This window comes from Macrotis lagotis, chromosome 3, assembly GCF_037893015.1.
Source record: "Macrotis lagotis isolate mMagLag1 chromosome 3, bilby.v1.9.chrom.fasta, whole genome shotgun sequence".
NCBI lineage: Eukaryota > Metazoa > Chordata > Mammalia > Peramelemorphia > Peramelidae > Macrotis > Macrotis lagotis.
The window spans coordinates 60,031,928-60,059,509 of NC_133660.1; the positions used below are offsets into that span (position 1 = coordinate 60,031,928).

At 37.5% G+C, this 27,582-nt stretch overlaps 1 protein-coding gene across 1 annotated transcript in view; it reads left to right on the forward strand.

Moving 5' to 3' along the window:
- Nucleotides 1–27,582, forward strand: part of LOC141517585 (TBC domain-containing protein kinase-like protein) — a 130,826-nt gene that overhangs the window by 91,212 nt on the left and 12,032 nt on the right. The window contains exon 6 of the mRNA XM_074228752.1: nt 14,640–14,799. Within this exon, the coding sequence (XP_074084853.1) occupies nt 14,640–14,799 (160 nt within the window). The remainder of the gene's footprint in view (nt 1–14,639; nt 14,800–27,582) is intronic.

The following is a 27,582-nucleotide window of genomic DNA, read 5'->3' on the forward strand; positions in this document are numbered from 1 at the left end:
TTTACTCATTTTTTCCATGGGTTTCTAGCCATTCTACTTCAGAATGAAAGTTCTCTCTCACCTGGTTTCTTGTAATTGAGATTTAAGAAGATCTTTCATCTCAAATTAAATTCACTCTCAAAACTATATTCTAATGGGAAATGGAGCTGTGGATATGGTAGTAAAATATTTTCTGGTTCTTTTGTATCAATTCTGGCCTATCACTTAGTCATTGATTGGGTGTTGCCTCACAAAAACTGAGGCCTGGAAAAGACCTTAATTTAGAAAGGCCAAGGCCACCCACTGCATCTGTCCAGTCATCTTGACTTATGTCTTGCAAAAGATGACTCTGGAGGAGAGAGTCTTATGACTGAAACTTTGCATAGTCCTGCCTCAATCTAACACAAAAGTCAAGATATCATCTTTGTGTTGTCATTGGTCCTTTTCAAAAGCAAAGGATCACTACCAACAGGAACTAAAGAGAGAGCAAGTGTTTCCAAATTGGGCTAAATGTGTAACCCCCTCTACAGATAGTTGCCAAAGGGAAATGTGACCACCTGCTCAAATTCCCTTCCTCCCTTTTCGTTTCTTTTTTTTCTCAGGAAGACCATTCTTAGAAAGAGATAATAATCACACTACTTACCCAAAAAGACAAATTGATTTCAGTAAAACAACCTGTTTGTTTATCTAAATGCATGCATTAGCTCAATATTTTTCATAATGATGCTTAGAGTATAATTTGTTCCCCACACCCAAATGGATATAGGTTTCAAGAAGTTTTAGAAAATAAATGATTTGTTGCAAATTGTTAAATAAATTTATATCTAATGTGTAAACATTGTATAGAAAGACAGGATTTATTTACAAGATAAAATTGAACAAGTATCTAATTGTTTGGTCTTTGTATTTCATGTATTCTCAGGCAGAATTTGGCCTATATAATGTTACTCAGCCAAGATCGAATTACAATTACTGTTTCCTTCCTCAGAATTAAGAAAAGTCAAGGAAAGTAAAAGGCTTATTCCATATTAGTACTATTTTGTTTATTGTTATTGAGTCATTTCATAACTCTTTGTTACCCCATCTGGGGTTTTCTTGGCAGAGATACTAGAATGGTTTGCTATTTCCTTTTCCAGCTCACACTTACCCAGAATATCATACAATACAATATAATAAGATACTATAGAGTACAATGCAATATAATATAGGAAGACCTCAAAATGATCTTCAACTTATGTTACAGATGAAGAAATGAAATAAAATTAAGTGATCTATCCAGCATCATATAGTGAGGAAGTAAATGAGGCTGAATTTGAACTCAAGAAAAAGAGTCTTTCTGACCTTCAGGCTCTTACACTCCATCCAGTTGGCTCTACATACACATATATCAAGACAAAGCAACTGATGGGGGAAGTTGCAAAGTTGAATGACTGGGAAGATGTTGTCTTTAAAGAAATAAGGAAGTTTGGAGGAAAGGTGGGATGAGGGAGAAGAACAGTTTTGTTTTGGATATATTGAGTCGAATGCAAATGGAACATTCATTCTAAACTGGAGTTGTCCAATAAGTAGTCATTGATGAGGGAATGGATTTCAGAAGCAGAATTAGACAGGGTCTGATTATCTATATTTTTAAGAGTCATTTGCATAGCGATGTTAATGGAATTTGTGGAAAGTATGAGATAATCCCTCAAAAAGAAGATCATTTTGTATGAAGTTGCCTTTAATTTGAGAAGTTATATCTTTCCAGGCTTTCTTACTTTCTTACCTACCACAGAATAGTTATCATTTTTAAGAATCTAAAGCCACAGGGCAGCTAGGTGGCGTTGGTGCAGCTAGGTGGTACAGTGGATAGAGCACCGGCCCTGGAGTCAGGAATACCTGAGTTCAAATCCAGCCTCAGACACTTAATAATTACCTAGCTATGTGGCCTTGGGCAAGCCACTTAACCCCCATTGCCTTGCAAAAACTGAAAAAAAAAAGAACCCAAAGCCACATATGTTAGAAAGAAGGAAAATATTTTCAAATTTTGTGATGTTCCTCAAAAGATTCTTCAGTAAGCTTGATTATATTTTTGTTCTAAGTTCTTCTCAAACCCTAAGTATATTTTCCTCTGTTGTCAACTGATCTTTAAGCAACAAATAGATCAAGGAAAAAAAATACTGACCAAGTCACAATGAGGTCTTCCTATATTATATTGCATTGTACTCTATAGTATCTTATTATATTGTATTGTATGATATTCTGGGTAAGTGTGAGCTGGAAAAGGAAATGGTAACCTACTTCAATATTTCTAACAAGAAAATCCCAAATGAGATCACATAGAGTAAGACATGTCTAGAAAATGATTGAGCAACAACATATATGTACACAATTAATAATAAATAATTATATTTAATTAATAAAATTAGTCATTAACAATAAATGTTTGTTTAATTGATACTTTTCCTTTTCCTTTGTGAAAAGTTTTATCTCTGCTAGGAGATAGGAATTGCTACATTTGGTAATCACTTTGGGCCTCCATAGTTATAGTGATTGAATGGGGTTGATTGAAAATAGAATCTAATATTAAGGATAAGGCAGCCTATCTAATAGTACTCCAATATCACTGTGAAATTGTGTTTAAAGTTGAGTTTTTATAGAGTCAATTTAAGTATTTCAAAATTGCCTGTAAATCTTGAAACGATCTCTTGAGTCCTCAAAGCTATTGCACTTTATGCTTGGAGTCAGTTAATGGGTAAAATGATAGTTGGATTGATTTTTATTCACTGAATTGGCCAAATCAGCTAGTATTTTGACTTTGAATAGACAGCCAATCAAAATGCAGTGTCATGGTTTTTAACTTATCTCCCTTTTTAAGCATATTTTGGGGACAGAATTGAAAGGTTTGTCTGTCTACAACCTGACTTAATTATAAAGATTTTAATCTGTGTCTTTGTTGTTTAAGACTTCCCCGACATTATCTAAACTTATATTTTGATACATCCTAAGTAAAACCCTCCAAAATTCTTGTATGTATATATTTTTAAAATGTATTCTCCCATTTATCTTCATGGACTATTGGTCCTTGCCAAAGTAAATCCTTATAATTATAATTAAACTTGGGAATTTGTGTGACTTTTTTCAAATTATTTGATAAGAAATGGCTCTTTGTTTGATTCTAGTGTGGTCTTGAAGTAATTCCATTTTCCTTATGCCAAAATTTCTATTTTCTTTAGATTAGGAGAAAAGAAACTCTGCATTCATCATCACTTTCCCCAAAGTAAATTAATTTTGAATTGTGCTCAAAATCTGGTCCCAAATATTTCATCTTCTTCCTTAATCATTTTCATTTTTTTTGCTTTTATTAAATTAGTTATTTGAATAGGAAAACTCTCTCTGTCATAACTTTCCCATATTTATATAAGTAAACCAGTCTACTAGTGCTTATAAATGGGATGTTTTAAAAATAAGTTCACAATTTTAGCACTGGAAGAAACAGAACTAGTACCAAAACTCATATTGTCTGATGCCACATCCAACACCATATTATACTATAATGCTTTAATCATTTTAATCTGCCTATATATATAATAATTTCAATTATTTTATAGTCACCTAGATTCAAAGCCTTAAAATCATCTTTAAATTCCCTTTCTCTCACAACCATCATAATATTCATGTGAATTGTAGCTAGAGATGAGCTAGATCCAGTTTGAACCAACACAGAAGAGCCAATTTTTTAATTTTTCAGTGTAACAAACATTTATATCTTAGAAATCACTAAAAAAGAGGATTTGATTTATTTCTTTTGTAGATTTCTTCTTTGTAGATGGTCTTAACTTAAAATGATGGAGAAAATGTTAATAATGCATATTAAATTTAAAAACATGTACAATTTTATTTTGGAGAGCCAGTTGTTAAACATTTACCCATCACATCACCAAGTTTATACCTATCACAAAATTATAAGGAATGAAACTAAGAAACTTACAGGTAGTCCTGACAAGAATCCTTTCTATAACATTCCTTTGTCTTCCATTTGATATTTTCAGTGTTGGGAGCACTCACTTGCCTTGAGCAGTACATTCTACTTTTATATCACTCTAATTGTTAGGAATTTCTTCAAAATCTTCCTTCTAAGAGAATGTTTGTCCTTCATTTTTTTTCCCAAAGAATACCACAGCATCAGGGTGATGATACCAAGACAAGCACATGAATCTGATGAGGGTTGCTGTCACCAGCCTCACTTTCTCTTCTTGAACACTCTGGGTCCAGTGGCCAGATGCAAATCAGGATGGCTGGAGATGACCTAGATGTGGGACAATCAGGGCTAAGTAATTTGCCCAAGTTCACAAAGCTAGTAAATGTTTGAGCTGGATTTGAACTCCCATCCTCCTGATTCCAAGGACAGTGCTCTATCCACTGTGCCATTCTCTTCCAACCACATGGAATAACCATATCTTCTATATGACGGTCTTTAAAAAACTTGAGGACAGTGTTTCCTCTTCTACAAAATGAATGTCCTTGCCTTGACTGATCTTCATCAGTCACCAAGTAGAAGGGATTCTGTCTCCACAAATAGACCTTGTCCTTCTCTAAATGAGCTCCATCTTGTTGGTGTATCCCTTCTAAAATATGGCATCCAAAATTGAATACAGTCCTACAGTTACAGTCCAACCTTGGTTGGACTTTTTTGGGGGATGATGTTTCCATTAACATAGACAAAGATCATATTAGCTTTTCAGCCACCGTGTCAGAGTGTTATTTCTTATAGATGTCCTAGTCCACTGAAAATCCCAAGGCCTCTTCACGTGAACTGAAAACAAAGTGTAAAACTTGACATTAATTTTTAATAAACTTTTTCCTTACTGAATAAAACTAGCCAGTTCTTTTGAAATCTGATCCTGTTATCAGTACATTAGTTATCTGTCCTAGCTTCTTATCATATACAAACCTAATAAGTATACTATCTGTAAACATGTGTGGAATTCAGTTGAAGAAGGTAGATTTAGGAATGAATAGAATAGGCTACTTCTGCATTAAATGGAAAGTCCTTGCTTTCCCAAAAGTGTCTTCCCTACAGTCTCAATGGCAGATTTTTTGGTTTAATTTAAGTGAAAATTGTTTGATTGCAGCTATACAGAATGTCCTTGTGTGTAGCAGTTTCCTCATCAATAGAGGTCTTCAGATAGAAGCTCATTACATGGACTGCTGCTATTTTCTTTCCTTCCTTTATCTCTTGCAGTTTCTTTTTTTTTGAGCCCCAAATCTCAAATTAATTTCCAAATATATAGACCTTTTCTCAGTCTTCATCCTTCTTGACTACCCCATCTCTTTAATACTCTCAACCTAGGTTTTCATGACATTGTACTATTCTGGTAGCTATTTTTGCTGGATTATAGCCCATATCCTGCTCTCATTACCCCCATGCTTGGATGTATTGCAGAACTCTATCTTGAGCCTTCATCTTTTTCTGCTTTCTTTTTCTTAGTGATCATATCCGTTCCCATAGATTCATTTATCATCGCTTTGCAGATGACACCTAAATCTGCAAATTTAGGCTTCAAAAATTACTTTAGCATTAGTGTAGAGGATGGCCTGGAACAGATAATGAGTTCAGTTTCTGATGAGTTTGTGATGCTTATGAGGGCTATTTTGGATGATCCTGAGAAAATGTTTCCACTGTGATGGTAATTTTGATATGTGAAAAGGTGATGCAGGCTTTAAAGAGTTGTATTCTTTGGTAGTTCCAAATATTTAGTTGTTAGAATTTCCTGGAATTTATATTCTGTGTGGTCTAATTGGTATAACTGTTGATCCATTTTCTAAACAGAAACTCTTTAGAGGAGACTCATTCTCATTTGGTTGAAGTCAAAGCTAATGTTTGACATACACCCGTAGTCCTAAACATGATTATTCTTGTTTTGGTCTGTAACCATCAGAAATGATTCAGAAGACCAAATCTTCTAAAATCATTAGAGGTAGATAAGGCCCATTTCTTGCATGACCAGTTTTTTTTTTTGAGTAATTTATTTTTTGTTGTTTGTTGAATTTTACAATTTACAATTTTACAATTTTTCCCCCAATCTCACTTCCCTCCCCTCACCCCCACAGAAGGCAGTCTATTGTTTCCATTCTATACATGGATCAAAATTGAATGTGTTGAGAGAGAAATCATATCCTTAAAGAAAAATAAAATATGAGAGATAGCAAAATTACTTGGTAAGATAACTTTTTAAAATTAAAGGTAATAGTTTGGGGTCTTTGTTTAAATACCACAATTCTTTCTTTGGATACAGATGGTATTCTCACAGATACCCTAAAATTGTCCCTGATTGTTGCGCTGGTGAAATGAGCAAGTCCATTAAGATTGATCATCACCCCCATGTTGCTGTATAATGTTCTTCTGGTTCTGCTCATCTTGCTCAGCTTCAGTTCTTGCAAATCCCTCCAGGCTTCCCTGAATTCCCATTCCTCCTGGTTTCTAATAGAACAATAGTGTTCCATCACATACATATACCACAGTTTGCTAGGCCATTCCCCAATTAAAGGACATTCACTTAATTTCCAATTCTTTGCCACCACAAACAGGGCTGCTATGAATATTTTTGTACAAGTGATTTTTTTTAGGTTTTTTTTGCAAGGCAAATGGAGTTAAGTAGCTTGCCCAAGGCCACACAGCTAGATAATTATTAAGTATCTGAGACCAGATTTGAACTCATACTCCTGACTCCAGGGCTGGTGCTTTATCCACTATGCCACCTAGCCGCCCACAAGTGATATTTTTACCCTTTTTCATGATCTCTTCAGGGTATAGACCCAGTAGTGGTTGGCTGGATCAAAGGGTATTGCATGTCCAATTCTAAAAACTTCACAGTATATATTGCTTGTTCTGAATTGTTTGTGTATTGTCTCCTCTCTTAGACTATGAGTTTCCTGAGGGCTTGCACTGTCTTTGGTCCCTTTGTATCTCCCCTCCTAGCATAGTCTTAAAGCTTAGTAAGTGCCTAAGAAATGCTACCTGACTTGTGGTTGGAGAGGTGACAAGTTGAATTTGGAATTGAAGCCTTATTGACCCCATCCATCAATTATCCAGCGTTGCTTTGAAGTTCACCTTGAATATTTATGGGAAAGATCTCCAAAGGAGTTACCAGAATACCCCAAGAATATGCTTTTTGGCCCCCTGCTATCTAATATTTTTAAGCAGTGACTTGGCAAACAGTACAGGTGACATGCTTATCAAATTTTCAGATGACTCAAATCTAGCAGGTATAACTAGCAAACAACAAAGAGAAAAAGAAAAGGGAAAGAATAAGAATTTACATAACACCTACATATAACAAGCACTTTTTACAAATATCTCATTTGATCCTCACAAAAACTGCAAGGTAAGTACTGTTTTTATCCCCATTTTCCATTTGAGGCAAACATAAGTGACTTGCCCAGGGTCACACAACTAATAAGTATTTGAGGGCCAGACAGATCTGACTTCCTGATTCTCAGCCCAGTGCTTTATCAATTTGCAACCACAAAAAGACCATTGCAAATTAGAACATGGAAGCAAGTCTAATAAGATGAAATGCAATAAGGATAAATGTCAGCATATATTTGGGTTCCATCAGTTTCACCAGAACAAGATGGGGACAACAGGACTAGAGACTAGTTAGTCTGAAAAGGGCTTGGAGGTTTAATGAACTGTGGAAAAGCTTGATATGAGCCAGTAATGTGATTTGGTGTTTGGGTATGCATGTGTGTGTCTGTGTATCTGTGTGTCTGTGTGCCTGTGTCTATGGTGAATAAAATAAGCTAATGTGGACAACATTAAGAGGGCCATAGTTTTAGAAGGATGGGATTATAATTCCTTTTTCCATTTTACTTTGTCCTAGTCTGACCATATCTGGATTATTATATTCAGTTCTAAGTCCCACTAGAGGAGGATAAACAATGGTTTAAAAAAAAAAAAACAAGATCATATCATGATCACTTGAAGGATTGTTTAAACCAGAGAAGAGATGATTGGGAGCAGGGAGAACTTGGATGGTGTTTTCAAGTATTTTCAAATATTTGTTATAATGTTTGTCCTTCATTCTAGAAGAAGACTACAATATCAGGGAGGTGATGCCATCACAAGCATGAATTAGTTTTGAGTGAGGGGGCTGTGCTCTGTCCCCAGCCTCACTTTCTCCTCCAGAGTCATCTGGGTCCAGGGGCCAGATAGGAATCAGGATGACTGGAGATAGTCCCAAAATGCAAGGCAATCGAGTGACTTGCCAAGGTCACTAGCTAGTGTCAGGTGTCTGCAGCCAGATTTGAACTCCCGTCCTCCAGACTTCAAAATCAGCATTCTATCCACTGTGCCACCTCACTGCCCTTTGTCAAAAGAAATGCAGTTATAAGCTTGTACAATACGTCATACAGATGCTCTCAAGTGGTCATTAGGCTTTATGTATGGAAGTTACAGAGAGGTAGATTTTAATTTGATAAAAAGAAAATTTTCCTAGCAATCACAACTGATATTCTGGATTGCCTTGGGAAATAGGAGGCTCTCCTATATGAGAAATCTTCAGGCCTTTGTTGAGAATAGAGGTTTCATTAGTTGTACCAGATGAAAGGCAAGTATTGTGTGGTTGACAGGACACTGAACTTGGAATCAGAAATTCCTAGGTTCAGGTATTTATGATTTGTGACTCTAGGAAAATAAATCACTCTACCCCTCTGGGTCTCAGCTCCTCATCCATTAAATGAGTGGGTTTGCCTCAATAGTCATCTCTTTCATGCCTTAACCCATAATACCACAGTCCTGCCCATTGGATTTCTAATAAATCAGGTCTACCATCTCACAGCAAATCTTACTTGTAGTACAACCTTATTGCAAACACCACATATGCTGTGTTTTTCCCATCTATTGCTCCCATGACACAGTCCCACAATAGAGCCCTCTGCTGGTAATGAATAAGATTCCCTGTGCAAATTATGCAGTTAACTCTTTGTCTCTCCTGCCTATGGATGTAAACTCCTGGTAGACTTGGTATTTTAAGATTTTTAAGCATGATGCAGTCTTTGTTCCCTGTCATTCAAAGCTAAAGTAGGCATTACCTCTTCCCTGACTTTTTTCTAAAACCAGACTGAAAACTGCTGTGGGATTTGGTAGGAATTGTTGTTAACACCTTGCTACCTGGATGTGGTCAAATGACAGTAAATTGACAGCCAGGGGAATTTGGGGGCCATCTTATTCTCCCTATGGCCCATCAGCATCAGCCAGTATCTCTCTGGGGGCAAAGGAGATTACAGATTGGATGAGTGATCTCCTTGAGGTCAGGGACCATCATATATACCTTTTGGGGAGTTATCTGTTTTGCTTAGCATAGTGCCTGTGTCTAGGGAAATGGTTGGAGCTGTGAATATTGTACTGGGTCTAAAATCAAGAAGACTCATCTTCCTGGGTTCAAATATGGCCTCAGACACTGTATGACCTTGGGCGAGTCACTTCACCTGTTTTCAGTTTCCTCATCTGTAAAATGAGCTGGAGAAGGAAAAGGCAAACAACTCTAGTATCTCTACCAAAAAACCCCAAAAGGACCACAGAGTCAGACACAGGACAGCTAGCTGGCACAGTGCTTTCAGTACAGCTTGGAGTCAGGATGGTCCATCTTTGTGAGTTCAGATTTGACTTTAGACCCATACCAGCCATGTCATCCTCAGCTAATTGACTAATTTCTATGCCACCTTTCTCTTAACACTGAAATCTTACTAAAGCAGGGTAGTACAGTACCCCACTCAAGAATATCTGGGAATGTATTGAATGTTTGACATTGTACAGCAAACGATAGCGTGGCAGGATTCTTAAACCCTAAATTCAAAGAAAGCAATAAAGTTACAGTCCTAATCCAAAAATAGGTATATTGGTGTGTTCATCTATAAACTTGATTTAACATACAGGACCTATATCTGCTTGTTTTTTTCCATTAAAGTCCACTATAATGAAACCAAAAGTCCCTAGGGCAAAGGGAAAACACTTTATTTCAGAATATATTTAGTATGGTTTTATTTATTTTTTTTAGGTTTTTTCAAGGCAATGGGGTTAAGTGGCTTGCCCAAGGCCACGTAGCTAGGTAATTATTAAGTGTCTGAGGCCGGATTTGAACTCAGGTCCTCCTGACTCCAGGGCCAGTGCTTTATCCACTGTGCCACCTAGGCACCCCTCTCAGGATATATTTTAACACCCTATTCTCTTGGCCAGATCATGGCAGAATTGAGCAGTTAGATTTGGTCAGAGGATTTTGAAGGACTTCATATATCCATAAACTGGCAGGTTCTTCACTCCATTACTACCCTTCTCTATCCAGACAAAAATTGCAGCATTTTATGATGTGCTCATTTTTCAGAGCCTTAATTTTTTTTAATATGTATATTGAAAAGATCTGAGAAGCTGATCAAAGAAATAGCTTCAAAAGTCAGAAAAATCATGGGAATAAGAGTCAAAAACTGACCTCTTCATGTTATATACTTTTCCCTTCTTTTGCCCATAAGATTTTAGGTTGAAAATGATGAGTCTCCAGGAATGACCAGGAAAAATCAGTTACTTGAATAATTCAGTATATGTAGATTGTCTAACTTGATTTAAAAACAAAATTATGGCCATTGGAAATGCACAAATGTGCAGCTACGGGGGTGGCTAGGTGGCACAGTGGATAAAGCACTGGCCCTGGCATCAGGAGTACCTGGGTTCAAATCCAGTCTCAGACACTTAATAATTACCTAGCTGTGTCCTTGGGCAAGCCACTTAACCCCATTTGCCTTGCAAAAAAAAAACCCTAAAAAAAATGTGCAGCTAGGCTACCCCTATTCTTCTTGCCCTGTTTGGCAGCATTGCAGTTAAGAATGAAAGATTCCAAGATGCTCATTCAAATGGTTCCCATGCTTACCTAAACGTATTTGGATTGGAAGTTTCATAAGAAAAGTAGATATTTTTTGAATATTTTCCATTACTTTTTGTTTGAGCTACAATGGGAATAATGGATGACATTTTTTTACTTGTATTTTTCCTGGCCTTTTTTGTATATATTTCCTCCCTTACCTAAGCTTAGAAAGTTCAGAAGAAGATATTAAATTGACAACTTTTTTTAAAAACGACTTGGCCGTATTTTGAGTTTTGTTAAGGGCCACCTGTCCTTAATCAGTTAAATTCAGACTAAAGTCTTAATTCATTAAGTATTTCATTATCCATGTTGGGAATGTGTTTATTCCTCTGACCAAAGGACATGACCCATAGAAAACTCAAGCAACATCTTGTTCAGATTGTTTGTGATTGAAGGACCCCTTTGCCTAAAGGAGTGGTAAACTGGTATGAAAATGCACACACTCCCACTTTTGAATTCAAGAGACCAGTCTTAACTTTTCTGAAACTCATCCAGATGTACAGAAACTCCCAAATATGTATGAGTGAACATCATAAATCAAAACACACTCTTTGAATTTGCTTTTTTATTGCCTTGACTACTAAAGATGGAATTACTAAATTTTCATTCTCCCAGGTACCATCCACATTGTGTGTAGTAAGCAAAAATAAGCTTTAATAAATAATTTCATTTTTCTCAGGATATCACATACTTTGTGACCCTTCATATAATTAATCCAAGTTACTTTAAAAAAAAGTGGGATTCCTATGACCTAACCTTCAGTGATCCTTGAGTATAAATGATTTATACTTTGCTATTAAAACACTAAGAAAAAAAAGAACACTGCTGGTTATTAGAGTTATGTCTAACAAAGAACTATCTCTGGAAATCTGATTTAGGATTGACAAATAAGGATAAATTCTCTAGGCTCATTCAGGCTGTCTGGTTCTTAATTGGTAGTGTGAGAAACTTGGATTTGAAGGTACTTATTTACCAAGAGTGAAAGTACTGTCAAAGCAATGTGCTGAGGGCAGTATAGCTATTGTTCATGGAAACTACCATTTTTTTACATGTTGAATATGTTCAAATCTGTAAACTCCCTGTGTTGATGAAATCCAAGAGGGATATATCAGTCATCATTAATTCTTAACCTCTTCCAAATTTGGTTGATTAAGCAATGACTACCAGGATGTTGGAGTCACTCCTATCTTTCTTTGACATTTCCTGAGGTTCTGTGATGCTTTTCTTCCCTTAACCTTAAAAAAAATTAAGAATAGGAAATGATTAGTCACACTCATTGCAAGGGAAAGTAGCCACAAATGCCTTCTCTCTCTCTCTCTCTCTCTCTCTCTCTCTCTGAAAATGAAAATGAAAAAGAACCCTAATCCAAATGGAAAGAGTAACAATGTTTTTTTTTAAAAATTGAAACATGGCCCAGGAAACAGCGGAGGCAACAAAGTAACCCATCAGTCGAGAAAAGTCATTGACAATTTTCTCCATTTCGACAACTGACTAAACTAGATGTCCCTAAAGATACCCCTTTATTTTTTAAACTTGAAAAGCATTTTCTCTCTTTTAAATCTTTTTGAATAAAGATCCTAAAGACTTGATTCAAATTGGCTGAGGGGAGAGAGGGATACTGAGGGGTGTTTTTTTTTTAATGGGGTTTATTGTTAAGCCTTTGTTATGGCTTGAGAAAAAAAAGTGTAAGCTCTCTGTGAGATTGGCTCTAGAGAAACAAAAGAGTTTTTGTGAAGAGGAGACTGGCTTGAAAGGAAGAAAGGCTTCCCTGGATACACAAGCATCTTTTCAGGTTTTCAGCATGGATAGGTACTTAAGGGAAAGAAGAAAAATGCATTATAATTACATTTGATATCTATAAAGATGCATCATGAAAAACAATCCCAGAATGTTTCTAACAATCTTCCTTTTGTACTTCTTAGATTTCAGGTCAATGAGAAATGCTGTGGCAGTGTGGGTAGTATAGAAACACAGGTGATAACAATTCCAATGACTATCCCTGAAAGAATGGCAGCAGTACTCTCCTTTCAAGGGGAAGATGACTGAAAAGAGGAGTCAGCTGAGTCTAAAAGAGGGAAACTGGAAGCATCCCCATCAAGACAGGCAGTGGTACTCCCCTGACTCACAAACACCATTTAGAACTTGCTTTTCTATATAGCAGCTATTTCCATACAACATTAGGAAATCCCTAAACATTGTTCCCTGAGGAATTTCATGTTTTCTTGATCAATTATTTGCTTTTTTCCCCCAAATTGAAATGGCAGTTTCACAAGCATTTTTTTAAACTCTTCCTATGCTAAATTCTTGGGTATATGAAAGAAGGCAAAAGCCATTCTTGCCCTCAAGGAGCTTCCACTTTAATGGGGAAAACAACATGTAAGCAAAAAGGTACATACAAATTACATGTAAAATTATCAAGAAAGGCAGCAGCAGCATCTGGAGAAACCAGGAAAGGCAGCAGAAGGTGGGCTATGTGCTGAGATTTCCAGGAAGACAGAAACCAGGAAACAGGGGTAAGAAGGGAAAGCATTAGAGGCATGAGGCTGGTTGAGAAGATGTAAGAACAACATAGGATTATAGAGTGCATAGGGGGTAATAAAGTATAGAAGACTGGAAAGAAAAGCAGGATGATGGCAGGCTTTGAAAGTCAAGCAGAAGATTCTATATTTAATCCTGAAGATATCAGGGAGCCACTGGAGTTTATTGAATAGAGGAATGAAGTGATTAGACATATACTTTAGAAAAAATCACTTTACAATGAGTAGGATTCTCTCAGAAAACCTAAAAAGACTTATATGAGCTGATGCCAGATGAAAAGAGTAGAACCAGGAGAGCATTGAACACAATAACAGCTGTATTCCAAAATGATCAATTATAAATGACTTAGCTATTCTCAGCAATAGATTTCTCCAAGACAACTCTGAAGGATTTATGATGAAAAATGTTATCCTTCCCCAGAGAAAGAACTGATAGAAAGAGTATGAACACAATTTGAAGCATACTTTGTTTTTACTTATTTGGGGGGGGGGGTTTGATCCATTTTTTCTTTTACAACATGACTAATATATATATATATATATTTTTCATGTATATCCAGTGAAATTCATAATAATAATGTTGTCCTATATATCACCACAAGACATCCCCCCTCTTCTTTTGTGGGGACAGTAGGACAGTTGTGTGCTGCATTTGTGCCCCCATTCTCTCACTGCTTCATAAACCACCTCCTTTCCTAATCATATCCTTTCTTTGATAATTTCCTTCATGGTTCTTCATCAGTGTAAATAAATAAGCTGCAGCTTGGGATGTGTCTTTCCTCTCCATTACTTTCACACTCTTTGTTTCTTCCAAGATTGTGGTGTCTCAAGATTTGTGTTTAAAGGATATAATCTCTGGGTAGTTAGGTGGCACTGTGCAGTCAGGAAGCCCTGAGTTCAAATCCCAGCCTTACTATTATTAATGTATTCTCATGTTCTGATCTTAAATGTGATATGCTGGGGCAGCTAGGTGGCATAGTGGATAAAGCATTGGCCTTGGAGTCAGGAGTACCTGGGTTCAAATCCAGTCTCAGATACTTAATTACCTAGCTGTGTGGCCTTGGGCAAGCCACTTAACCCCATCTGCCTTGCAAAAAAACCCCTAAAAATGTAATATGCCATAAATATTAAGATTATGTGTGTATTCTGCTACTTCTCTAAAAATAAGGTTTTCCCATCACTTTCATGTCTGCACTGAATTTTCCTTGACCTTTCCTATTCTCAGTTTTAACCGAGGCCACATTTCAGGCAGCATCAGTATTCCCTTCAACTCTGCATTCACCACAGAAGGGGAGCTCTCCCAGGGTCCTTCCACTACCATGCTCCAGAATTTCAAAGGGAAAGTGATCGTCATTGTGGGAAATGTGGCAAAACATACAACAGAGGTAAGTCGATCCCTGTGAATTTTCTCCTCCATGCACTATAGGCCTTTAAGTAGCTTTGCTTACCAAGATTCATAAATGAGGTAAAGGTTGATGATTGTTTTTTTCTTTTACTAGAAGGGGGATAAAAAGGAAATTGATATTCTGTTTTTCCAATGTTCAGCATCAGCAGTAGATTTCTTTTCTACTAGCTTTCTGAACTTGCAAGGCAAGGGTCTAGTATTACTGAGAGAAGACTGCATTGAAATGTCATCATAAAAGAAGATAGACCTTAAAATAATCTGTAGACATAAGACTTGGAGAAGACAGAGGCCTGCAACCTGCCTCTGACATGTTTTTATGAAGTGGCTGTAGCAACTGGCATATTGAAGATGGAAATTCTTAGTCTAGGTTGCTCTTCTCCTAGATTCAGATCTTTCTTGCAAGGGAAATTAGAATATAATTAACTATTTAGGAATGAGGACTTTATGGCTTGAAGATATACATTAACTCATGTCTTTATCCAGGTGGCACAGTTCAGGGATGCAGACATTGTCCATGGTGGAAATTCATATCTGGAATTCTGACCAGAGGCCATTTCAAGCATACTCCTCTCCTTCTTAGAGGCACAGGCTGTTGGAAGAATGCTAGTCTCACATTCTCCAGTTAAAGCCAAATGTACATTGGCCCAATGATTAATCTCAGCTGGCCATGTTAAAGAAATTTTGATGTAGGTGTGCCAGCAGATCATCTTTTAATCCACAAAGCTCATCCTCAGGACCCATACTCAGTAGAAGACAACATAAACCAAGCTGATTCATGGTAGTCAGTGCTTCATAGGGAATAAATATCCAGCTTAATGTCACACTTCATATAAAATAGAGGAAATGGAAACAATAGTTTGATTTTTAGAGTCAACAAAGTGATGCAGTGGATAGGAAACAGACCTAGAGTGAAATGATCTAAGCTCAAATTTGACCTCAGACACTTGCTAATTGTGTGACACTGGGCAGATAAGGTAACTGCTGACTACCTTAGTTTAGTCATCTGTAAAATGAGGAAGATAATAATACATAACCCCTAGGGTTGTCATTCATAAAGAATTATTATTGCTACCTATCATGATTATTTTACAAAAAATATGCACATAAGTGCAGTAAATACTTCAAACCTACTTTGGATATCAATCCTAAATAGAGGTAAGTAAGAAGCAGAGGTCTTAGAGTTTCCAATGATTTTTTTTCCTAGGATCTAAATTTGAAGAAGAAAATATATGAAAAAGAAAAGTCAGTCAATAAATATTTATTCAGTACCTACTGTGTGCCAGACCCTATGCTGACTTCTGAGGATACAAAGAAAGCCAAAACACAATCCTTACCCCAGAGAAACTCATGGTCTAATTTAAGAATCCACAAAATGCTGTGAACCTTTTTTTTTAAATTAATGCTGGTTTTGTTTTTAAATTTTTAAGTTCTCACAGTAACTTGTACAAGAATATCAAACTATCAGATCATTGAGGCAAATAAGCACCAGCAAGTTTGAGGGTATATCTATCAATCATCAATCAATATTTATTAAGCACTTACTTTGAATACATATAGAATAGCTAGGTGACTCAGTAAATAAAACCCTGGGCCTAGAGTCAGGAAGGCCCAAGTTCAAATGTGGCTTTAGACACTTACTAGTTGTGTGACCCCCAGGCAAGTCACAACAATCTTTGCCTCGGTTTTTTTTTTCTGTAAAACAAACTAAAGAAGAAAATGACAAAGCACTCCAGTATCTTTGCTAGGAAAACCACAAAAAGGGTCACAAAAAAAGTTAAATACAACTGAAAAATGACTAGAAAATAACAAAAATTCATAGGGTATTATCTTGAATAGTAAAGAAGAGCAGGTACTGTGGGCTGTATTGTCATCACATTTACCAGATATTTATGATACTCTCCAAATGGAAATATTCTACAGTCAGGAAAAGTACATCAGCCAGTATTTCCTATCTTTCATCATATAATAAACTACTACAAACTGATACTACTCTATAATATTCCAAGGTAACATGCTAATAATATGGATGTAACTATGATATAACTTTAGAAAGGTACCTGAAGTTGGAGTCAAAAGATCTCCCACTTGCTAAACCATAGACAAATCTTTAATGAATTTACTCAGTTGTAAATGGAGATAACAGATTCTAAAACTTAAAGGTTCAGTGATAGATCATTGGACTTGGAGTCAGGAAGATCCAGATTCAGATCCCACCTCATATTCTTACTATGTTACTCTCAAGTCAGTTGACTTCTCTAGGCCAGTTTTCTTATTTTTAAAATAGGAGAAGGCCACCCAATGGAGATTCAATGGTCTCTAAGGTTCCTCCAGACATGGATCTATGTTCTTTTGATCCTGCCTACCCTAAGGGTTATTGTCAAGGGAAACATTCTCTATAAATCTTAGTGTTCTACAAATTCATCTAGGAACAACAGTGTGGCATAAGAGAGTACTCAACTTAGAGTCAAGAAACCTGAGTCTGAATCCCATCTCTGTCTCTATCTGTGTAATACTGAATAAGTCACTTAGCTTCCCAGCCTCAATTTTTTCTTCTGTAAATTGGGGGTGCCTCTTCCCTGGGTTATTTTGAGGGTCATTATGAGATGTCTACAAAATGTAGCCAGGCAGAGTAGTTACCTGGGCCTCTAATCCTGTACTGCCCCAAATCTAGCTGATAGCCTTAAAGTACTATACTAGTGCTATATATTGTAATTAATCATTATATTATAATAATCTTATCTGTTATATTAATTGCCATTGGTTATTATAACTACAATTAATATTTAAAATTCAGTTTGAGGAGTATTTTAAAATGACATTTTCTTGAAATGGAGAAAACCCTAAAATATTTATTTGTCTGCATCTGCATTACCTGTTTACTTTTCCACACTGGCATTCTCTCCTCTAGGAACAAGCATAGGGAAGGTTACCTGACTTAATTCAAGTAAGCAGTTCAAGTGAATATTTATTGAGTCAACTACTACTGAGCATCATATTAGAAATGAGTATATATAATGGCATTGGATGGCACAGTATGGGACTGTGAACTCAGAGGACCTGGATTCAAATCCCACCACATATACTTAATACTTGAGTGACTTTGGGTAGGTCACCTAAACTTCCTGGGCCTCTGTTTCCACATTTGTAAAACAAAGAGGTTGGACTAGATGATCTTCTACACGACAACTTACAAAGAAAAGCAAACCTTGCTGTCCCAGAACTCCTAGTTTTAAAGGGAGAAGATATCGTGCAAACATCTATATGCAAACAAGATATAGCCTGGATCTTTGGGAGAATGTCATGGAGAGGGGACCTTGGAAAGAGTGCTTGCAGAAAGGGGTATAATGGCTGAGTTTCTAGAGAAACCTGGAGGATGCTGTGCATAGGGGTGAGTTAGTAAAAATGCTCAGAGGCAAGAGAGAGTGGGGTCAGGGTCCAGGAGCACCATGGAGGCCAATGTTAGCGGATCAAGATCTAGTAGGGAACAGGAGGAAGCAGACTCAGAAAGGCGGGAAGGAGCCAGGCTGCAAAAAGCTTTAAAAAGCCACAGTGGGCTTTATATCCTTCAGGTAGCTGGGAATGAATGGAGTTTATTGAAGGGGGCACCAAGGAAGGGAGCCAACCTGTAAGAAAGATTCCAGAGTTAAACACGGTCTTCCAGGCCTCCACCTCCTCTTTACTAAATGACCCAGAAATTTTCATGAGATGAGGTCTGAGGACCTATTGAAAAGGTGTAATCTTGATGTCCTAGCTGGCACTGGTTATGTGGAATGCCTTGATTTGAGGGAAGTAAGAGAACAATTCTGATCTACTGTCAATCCTTGGCAGTTGGATGATTACTAGGTTTTTAAGCTAGTATGCTATGAAAAATCAAACATTATGAAGAGATGCCAGAGGTGCCAGTAATAGGCATCATGACAAACAGATTTCAGAAGATTATGATGTCTTGCCAAGTCCACATTTGGGCTTGGAAATTTTTTTGTTGCCAAGACAGAGGACACTGATTTTAATTCTTCTGATTTTACCTCCTTTGAAAGTTACTGAATTGAAAAGAAGCAAGTTCAAATCAAATCTGGCTTAGCCATTGAAAATTTCCAACTGATAGAATGGCTTCTGAAACCTCTAGGAAAGAGTAAATGAGTTGTTTGTTTAGTGTGCACCTGCACAAAATTATAGTCACTTCTTTGCTATGAGAATAATGTGGCAGGCACTGTCTTTTGTCATATAGATAAAAAGAAATTGCTCTTCACTCACCAAATGTAGGGGAAGTTGGAGTTTACAAAGACACAAAGGAACAGTCATCTAAGAAGCATTTATGTGACAGCTACTGTATACCAGGCAGTTAGCACTGTGTTGGGGGTCCTAAGAAAATACAACAATGGGAATGACTGCCTACTAATGTGACTATATGTCACTGGAAAAGATTTGACACTGTGCTAATTATGCCTCCACTGACTGCTTTGCATAATTTAAATTGATTTCCTGCAAGTTCAAGTCTGATCTCTGCCACACACTGTCTGTATGACCCAAAGCAAATCTTTTAATTTCAGGAAGGCAGAGAAAAAGGAGGGGAAGGAAGGATGAAGAAGAGTAAGAAGAATGGGAGAGAGGACAAAAGAGCAAGGGAAGCAGGGAGGGAGATGGACAGACAAGCATTTATTAAGCACCTGCTATAGTCAGATGCTGTACTAAGCATTTTACAAATATCTCATTTGAGTCAGCCACTTTTGATCAGCAGGGGCCAGCCAGCTTCGGGAGAGGGACTTATTCATTCAGAGTTCCCTGCACTAATAAAATCCAAAGTTCAGTTAAAAAAATAAAGCCATTTAAGTCAAAGTTAATTTAGTTAAATCTGCCACTCCATTTTCAGCTCTAGTTCAAGGGTCTAGGGACCCTCCGATGACACATGGAAACCCCAAGAATCCATAATACCCCTTAGAGACCAAGCCTGGGAAGGAAGGAGCTGGGCAGGTGTACTGTGGAGCTCCCATAGAAAGCTGCTGTTCCATCAGCAAACCCCTTCATTTCCTTCACCCTAAAGGTGGAAGGAAGCAGCGAGCTAATGTTTAATCCAGTGGGTCCGAATGTGCCATGAGCAAATTATATTAGCATAAAGCAAAGCTAGATTCAGAGCTGAATATCCTTAAGTAGGCAGAGTTGATTCTTGAACCAGGGAATGTTCATTATTGCTCCCAGGCTGAACTCAATGTGGCTTTGCTCTCTGTGGCTGCTCGAGAGGCCAGGAAATTAAATTGACAGGCCAAATAGATGGTGGGTGGGGAAGAAGGCAAAGAAAATCACTTCCAAGTCTAATTGTGCCACTTTGCAAATGAAAAACATATCAGAATATCATGCTCCTATTAATACATAGATAATCATCTACCTCAAACTCACGTGGGAAACTGTTTCTCAGGTTGCTAGACCAGAATCAGGTTTCCTGGGTGGAGAGGGAAAATGTTCCAAAACGTACAGCCCCAAGTCCTTGAAAAGCGGCCGATTAGGGGGTCAGTTTTGGAGAACCTGGAAGAGAGGCTGGGAAAAAATCGATAGGTCTCTGGAATCAGCGGAGAAGGACTGGGAGAGAGATGTCCCTGCAGTTCATGTGCTTAGAAAAGTTCAGCTCCAGTACCTTATCAGATGAGTTCGATAAAAGTACCACATTTGTCTCTTTTTCCTTTGTATTAACTAGACCTCAAGGAGTTCAAAAGAAAGCTAGCCCAGCCACTGAGCATCTTGTCCAAGGTTGGTTGTTTCAAAGGGGAGTTCACCATTTTCCTGAATTTTACTCCTCAAGACAATGATGACTCTTAATTTTAGTTAAATAGCTGACCAAAAAAAATGTCTGTATATTTTATTTTCAGAAACATAGTCACCCACTGTGGTGCCCTTGGCCCTCTCTCAATCCCATTACAAGCTCTCCAGTTTCTCAGATCTACAAAAAGCCTCTGAGTGACTCTTCGAATGCCATCTTATCATTTCCCAGAAGTAAATTAAAACTGTTAGCATGAATGATGACTTAGCATAGAAACATGCAGAGTGGACTATCTATAATAATTAGCCCCTTGATTCTTTTTTTTACTGTGGGAAAAAGAGATATGACTGGATTTGACATCTCTGGGAATAGTGATGAACCTCAGCCTGGAGAAACAAGCCAATAAACTTTAGGTCAGAACAAAATGAATCCTCCCCCCCCCCCCACCCCAGTGTTTTCATAACTACAATAACTGAGGCCTCAGTAGTGTATTATAAATTCCATATCATTATGTGGGTCTCTGGGGCTTATCAAAACTCCAAAAATTGTTGTTTATTCTTTACCTAGCTCATTTTGGGGTCAGTGGACCATGAAGATTTAATCCTCACCAGGATATATCATTCAAAATGTTATCTCAGAAGGAGATGGAAGGAATCTTTGCTTTCACATAGTCTTGTCAACCCTTTGGGACAGTTTCTAGTTTAGCTCATCCTTAAAAATGTCATATCCTTGGCACAAAATCAATGCCTTTCTTTTCTCATTAAAGAACTGTCTTGTCTAGGTGGATGTGATGGCCAATTGTAGGAAGGAATCTTCCATGCTGTCACTATCTGTCTCTGTCATAAGAACTCACTTGGTGATTACACCCAGGGAAGATTCTTTTTGTCTAACAATTGGAAACTCGATCCAAACTTGTGGTTATGGGAACATCCTTAGGAAATCAGTAAATCTGAAACATAACACCTTGGAGTGTTTATGTTGAGTACAGGGAAATTCAAAGTGAATCAGGTATGGTGGCATTTAACTTTAATAAGATTAGTTATTAACTGTGCAGTGAGTAAGAGCCGATCCCAGTATCAGTCTGACCAGGGTTCAAGTTCTGCCTCTGAGACAAACTGACTGTAACTCTGGGTAAGTTGCAAAAGCTCTTCATACTCCAAGTGGCTCCCCAAAAGTGTCTATCTGCATTAATACAGAGTCCCAGGCCAATTAAATCAGACCCCATTAAAAAAAAAAGATTTTCTGTATTTCTTTATTCTTTTTGGATATAGAATATAATATAGATGAGGTTTTGAGGGGTTTTTTTATTTGAAGTTTAGTTTTCTCTGTGATAAATCAATGTATTTCCCTTCTGTCTTTTCCTTGGTTCCTGATCTCAGTTGCACCTCACAGCATGGCCTGTAAAGATCATTCCTGCATCTCTGCCTTGATGCATTTCATTTGCCTCAGGAAAAAGACCAGTTTCTCTCTTCTTGCTCTGCCTACCACCTAAGCTCCCTCTTCTTTTCCTTTCCTCTTCCTTCCCTGCCTCAGGCTTTTTTCTCTCTTTGTTCTCCCAGGCTTATTCTCATTAACCTGCCAGGTAGAAGCAGAAAATAACACTGAAATGAATGAGCCTCTTCCCCTTCTTGGGAAATTTCAGAATGATTGGGAGTATTTGTTGTCCCTATGACCAAGCTCTCTGGCTCCAGATGGTATCTACCTGGCTCTTCAGATTAATAGGACACTTTCCAGCTCCTTTGAAGGAAATCTTTTACCTGTCAGAAGGTTTCTTGTAACCTTCTGTAGTTATTCTTTTAAGTTCTTCGCCAAAGAATGAAACTTGTTTCACCTTTATCAGGGAGGTATGCAAGGAATTCCTCTTCATCTTGATAGACTCCTAAGCATTTGCTGTGGTTAAACTTTTAGCTTTCTTTAAACTTTTTCCTTTCTGTTTAACAAAAATGATAATGTTCCCTGGGTTGACCTCAAACTATTTCAGTATTAATGGAACTTGGACTCAGTAAATCTCATCAGAGAACCATGTGTAAAAATTCAAACTCTTCCAATCTAATTCAAAGTATGACCAATGAAAGAAAATAACTTACTACAGGAAACCAGTCATGTACCATGCATAATTCTTGGGTCCTTCATTTTTTAGAAGTGTTATAAAATTAAAAGCAAGCTGCTGGGCAAGTTTTACAGTATGGATGCCTTTCAATTCCTAATATGGGTCTGAAATCAGATTTCTATGTTTGAATTGGATATATAATATTACAGTGACAAAGCAATCTTTTTTTTAAAAAATCTCCAAATTCCAGCAAGAGCTGCTGAATCACTTTTTTCAAATCTTATGATGTTTGACCCTATTTCCATGACACAAAACAGGATGAAAGTTATCCTATCTCAATATGTGTTATTCCACACACCCACCCTGCCCTCCACAGCCCACCATTTAATTATTCCTTACCACAGGAATGTCTGTAGGTGAATGAGAAACCAACTATCCTTGCCCTCTCAGTCAACCTGAAGAGAGTTGGAACTTGGCTTCCATCCATTACCCATATAACTGGATTCTGTTACTTACATCTTTGGTGTCTACATTCTCTGCACAACATCATTCACATGGTGTAATATGACCAATGTTCACAGGCACAGTTGGAGCTCACTGCCCCAAAGGGGCAAATATAAACAAAGATTGATAAATTATCTTATGGTTTTCAGTTCCTAGGTTCCTCAAACTGGAACTATACCATGAGGTTCATTGTGGCTCCTGATACATGATGGTACTTCACTGGCGGAGGTCCGACACTCAGCATGCACTCAGGAGAGGCTTATCTTCTAAAGGAGTGCTGCTCAATGTTTTTTATTAGAATAAGACATATTTACTGGACAACTTTTTCTACATTTTAAGTTGAAATCTGAAGTTAAACCTTCACTACCAAACTTAGAATTTCTTTGTACTTATTAATTGGTAAATGTTTCCAAACTTTTTTGCAAGGAAAACTAGTTTGAAAGTACCAGCCAGGAAAATAATAATAATAATAAATAATAATAATAATAATAATAATGGCAACTAACAACTATTGCTATGGACCAGATACTTTGCTAAGCACAGAAGGGCAGAAGAGAGTCCCTGCTCTCCAGGAGCTCATGGTTTCCTTGAGCCTGTAGAAGAGACAACATGCAACAACTATGTGTAAACATTATTGATATATATATATATATATATATATATATATATATATATATATATATGTAGGATAATTCATCACCAAGGGAAAGCACACCAGTAGTTTATGAGAGATGTGGGATTTGAACCCAGGACCTGACTCCAGTCAGTACTTCAACCATTGTATCTTACTGCTAAAGGATTATTCTGAACATAGCAACTCATTAAACTAAGCCATGGAGAGATTGTGATCTGCATTTCTGAAGAGAGTATACATGCCAATAAAACCATAGATCCCTAAGGTATTGAAGGAAGGATCAAGACATCTCACACCATAACCTAACCTCAAACTATTTAGGGTAAGCTTGCTTTCAGTGTGTGAAGAGCTATAAAATTTTAATAGATTTACTGTATTCTGAACTTCATAGCTAGTTCAAAACTAGAGGACTGGCTGGGCCTAAGTAGAAAATTCTTCCAACTTCCTTACTACTGAACAGCCCAGGATGGGTAAATTACTTGCCCACGGTCATATGGGTTGTGTATGAAAGAGGTAGGATAGGAACCCAAATCCTTGGACTGTGAATCCATTGCTCTTTCCAGATTACAGCTTATCTGGCCTTTTCTCATCTAATAGAATTCTTGTCCTTGTCCTCCTAATAAAGCCTCCAAGAGAGTCAATCCAACACTAGGGATCTTCCTCCAGACTACTTGCCCATAGATTGCTCACCAGTTTGCCCTCACTTCTTGGTACATGACTGGTCCATCTCCTTTTCTAGTCATGTATCATCACTTTTTGTACAATTTGTGAAGAGTTTTTGGGGGGGGTTTTATTTTTACTGAAAATTTGTTGTGGCTTACTGCTGTCTCTTCACTGACTTTGGTGTAATTCACATCTTTAGTTCTTCAGAGAATGTTATAGTTCATTATTGACAGACATATGCCATCAATATATACAAGAGGTGATAAGGCTCTCAACTAAGATTCTGGCTTTCTGAGTAAAGAAAACAGGTCTTGTGCTAGTGATTGTTATGAGGGTAGAAATAACAAGACTGATTGCTTGGATATGCATAGTGAAAGAGAATGAGACAGCTAGATGACCCAGTAGGTAGAGCCTTTGGTCAGGAAGTCCTGAGTTCAAATACAAATTGGACCAGGAGCAATCACTTCATCTCTTTGCCCAGTAGGCAGAGTGCTGGGCCCAGAGACCAGAAGGCCTGAGTTCAGATTTAGCTTCACACATTGACACATCATTTAAACCTCTGTGACCTTAAACCCCATTTAAGGAAGAAAGTGGCGAACCACTCTAGTATCTGAGAAAGGGGAAAAATGCTGAGAACTTTGACAGAAATGAGGGTTTTCAAAAGGAGAGTTGGGAAGGAAAAAAGAGCATTGGTTCTGTTTTGGATCTGTTGAATTTAAGATGTTTCTGTCAATTCAATCTGAAACAGCTAGTGATAATTCAGGACTGAAGCTCAGAGGAGAGACTCAACAGGGTTGGAGACCTGTATGTGTCTTTTTTTTATATCCCCAGTGTTTGACATAGTGCTTAATAAATACTTATTGATTTAGTGACTGACTGAGACTAGGACTAGATGTAGAAATCTGAGAGTCTTCTTCATAGAGATGATAATTAAACCCATGGAAGCTGATGGGGTGACTGAGAGAATAAAGATAAGAGAATCCTGGACTGGAACCTTGGGAAATTCCACAGTTGGGAGATTTATATGGAAAATGAACCAGAAAAGGAATTTGGAAAACAGTGAGACAAAGTAGGAAGAAAACCAAGAGGGAATAGGGTCATGAAAACCCATAGAGGAGAGAACATTCAAGATAAGAGAGTAGTCAGTGGTGTCAAATGAGGAATATGGATCAAGAAAGGTGATACTGAGAAAAGCCATGAGACAGATCTGACAAGATGATTATTAGAAGCCCTGTTTGTGGTGGCAAAGAATTGGAAATCCAGTAAATGTCCTTCAATTGGGGAATGGCTTAGCAAACTGTGGTATATGTATGTCATGGAACACTATTGTTCTATTAGAAACCAGGAGGGACGGGATTTCAGGGAAACCTGGAGGAATTTGCATGAACTGATGCTGAGTGAGATGAGCAGAACCAGAAAAACACTGTACACCCTAACAGCAACATGGGAGTGATGCTCAACCTTGAAGGACTTGCTCATTCCATCAGTGCAACAATTGGGAACAATTTTGGGCTGTCTGCAAAGGAGAGTGCCATCTGTATCCAGATAAGGAGCTGTGGAGTTTGAACAAAGTGCAAGGACTATTCCCTTTAATTTAGGGAAAAAACAGATATCTTATTGTCTGATCTTGTTACCTCTTAGAATTCTCTTCTCTTTAAGGATATGATTTCTCTCTCATCACACCCAATTGGATCAAGGTGCAACATGGAAACAAAGTAAAGACTGACAGAGTGCTATCGGTGGGGGGAGGGGGGGAGGGAAGCAAGATTGGGGGAAAATTGTAAAACTCAAAAAATATCTTTAATAAAAATAAATTAAGAGTTTTTAAAAAAAGATGATTATTAGAAACTTCAGAGAAGATAGTTTCAGCTGAGAAATGAAACCAGAAGCCATATTATGAAGAGTTGAGGAGAGAGTTAAGAGAAAAAGCAAAGGAAGTTAAGTATAGACAACTTTTTCTAGGAGTTTAGCCAAAAAAAAGTAAAGAGCTATAGGCCTATGGTTTGAAGGGATCAAAGGGTCTAGGGAAGAATTTCTAAAGATGGGCAAATCTGAGGTCAGGAGAAAAAGAACTAAAAGATAGGGAAAGGTTGAAAATGGGGGGTGGGGTAGTACAGGATGATTGAATTCACTATAGGCTAGAGGAGATAAGAGGGGTAGGATCAAGGGCAAGTACCGGAAGTTGACCTTGACGAGGAGAAGGGGCACCTCCCAGTCAGACATTGGGGAAAAGGAGGAAAGAATAGAGGAGGATGGTGGGAGTTTTTAAGATAAAGAGAATGAGAAAAGAGAGGCATCACATTGGATATCCTCGGTTTTCTCAATAAATAAGAAGCTAGGCCTTTAAGGGAGAAAGGTAAAGAAGCTGTGTGGTGAACTTGAAGAGGGAAGATCACATCTGTCTCTAGGAAACCCATCCTTCATTCCAGCTCTACATTGTCCATCCTCTGCCATGGTCACCACCAATTGTTAAATATTCAATGTGAGCATCTAAACCTCAGAAATTATCAGTGCTACAAATTTAGTGTTTTGTAGATTGTCTAGATTTAAGAATAAGTTAATTATGCAGATTAAACTTAAACTGTGAGCATATTTTCCCCTTAGTCCAGTTGTTAACCATTAAAATCTCACCCCTATTGTTCTCTAAATACTACTAATAACAATATATAGCTAAATGGTATTAATACTTCGTATGTGCCAGACACTGTGCTAAAGCACTTTATATCATTATCTCATTTGATCCTCTCAACAACCCTGGGAGGTAAGTGCTATTATCACCTCCATTTTACAAATGAGGAAACTGAGGCAATAGAGGTTAAGAAATATGCCCATGGTCACAGAGTTATGAAACCCCTTTGAACCCATGGAGATGAGTCTTCCTGACTCTAAGTCCAGGCCTCTATCCACTGCACCACCTAGTTACCTCTACAAGTTTTAATCCCTCATGTTTCTTACTCCTTGCCATATTTTCCACCATACTTCCTTAAGCCCAATTGAACAGTAATCAACAAGTATAGGTTCACTTAATTTGGAGACTCTCATAAATTATTCATAAAATTTCTCTATTCCTTTCATCCTCTACAAGAAATACTGGTGTGTGAGATGCAAATTCATTCGTGGGAAGTTTTTATTTTTTATTTCAGATTCAGTGTGGTAGTAT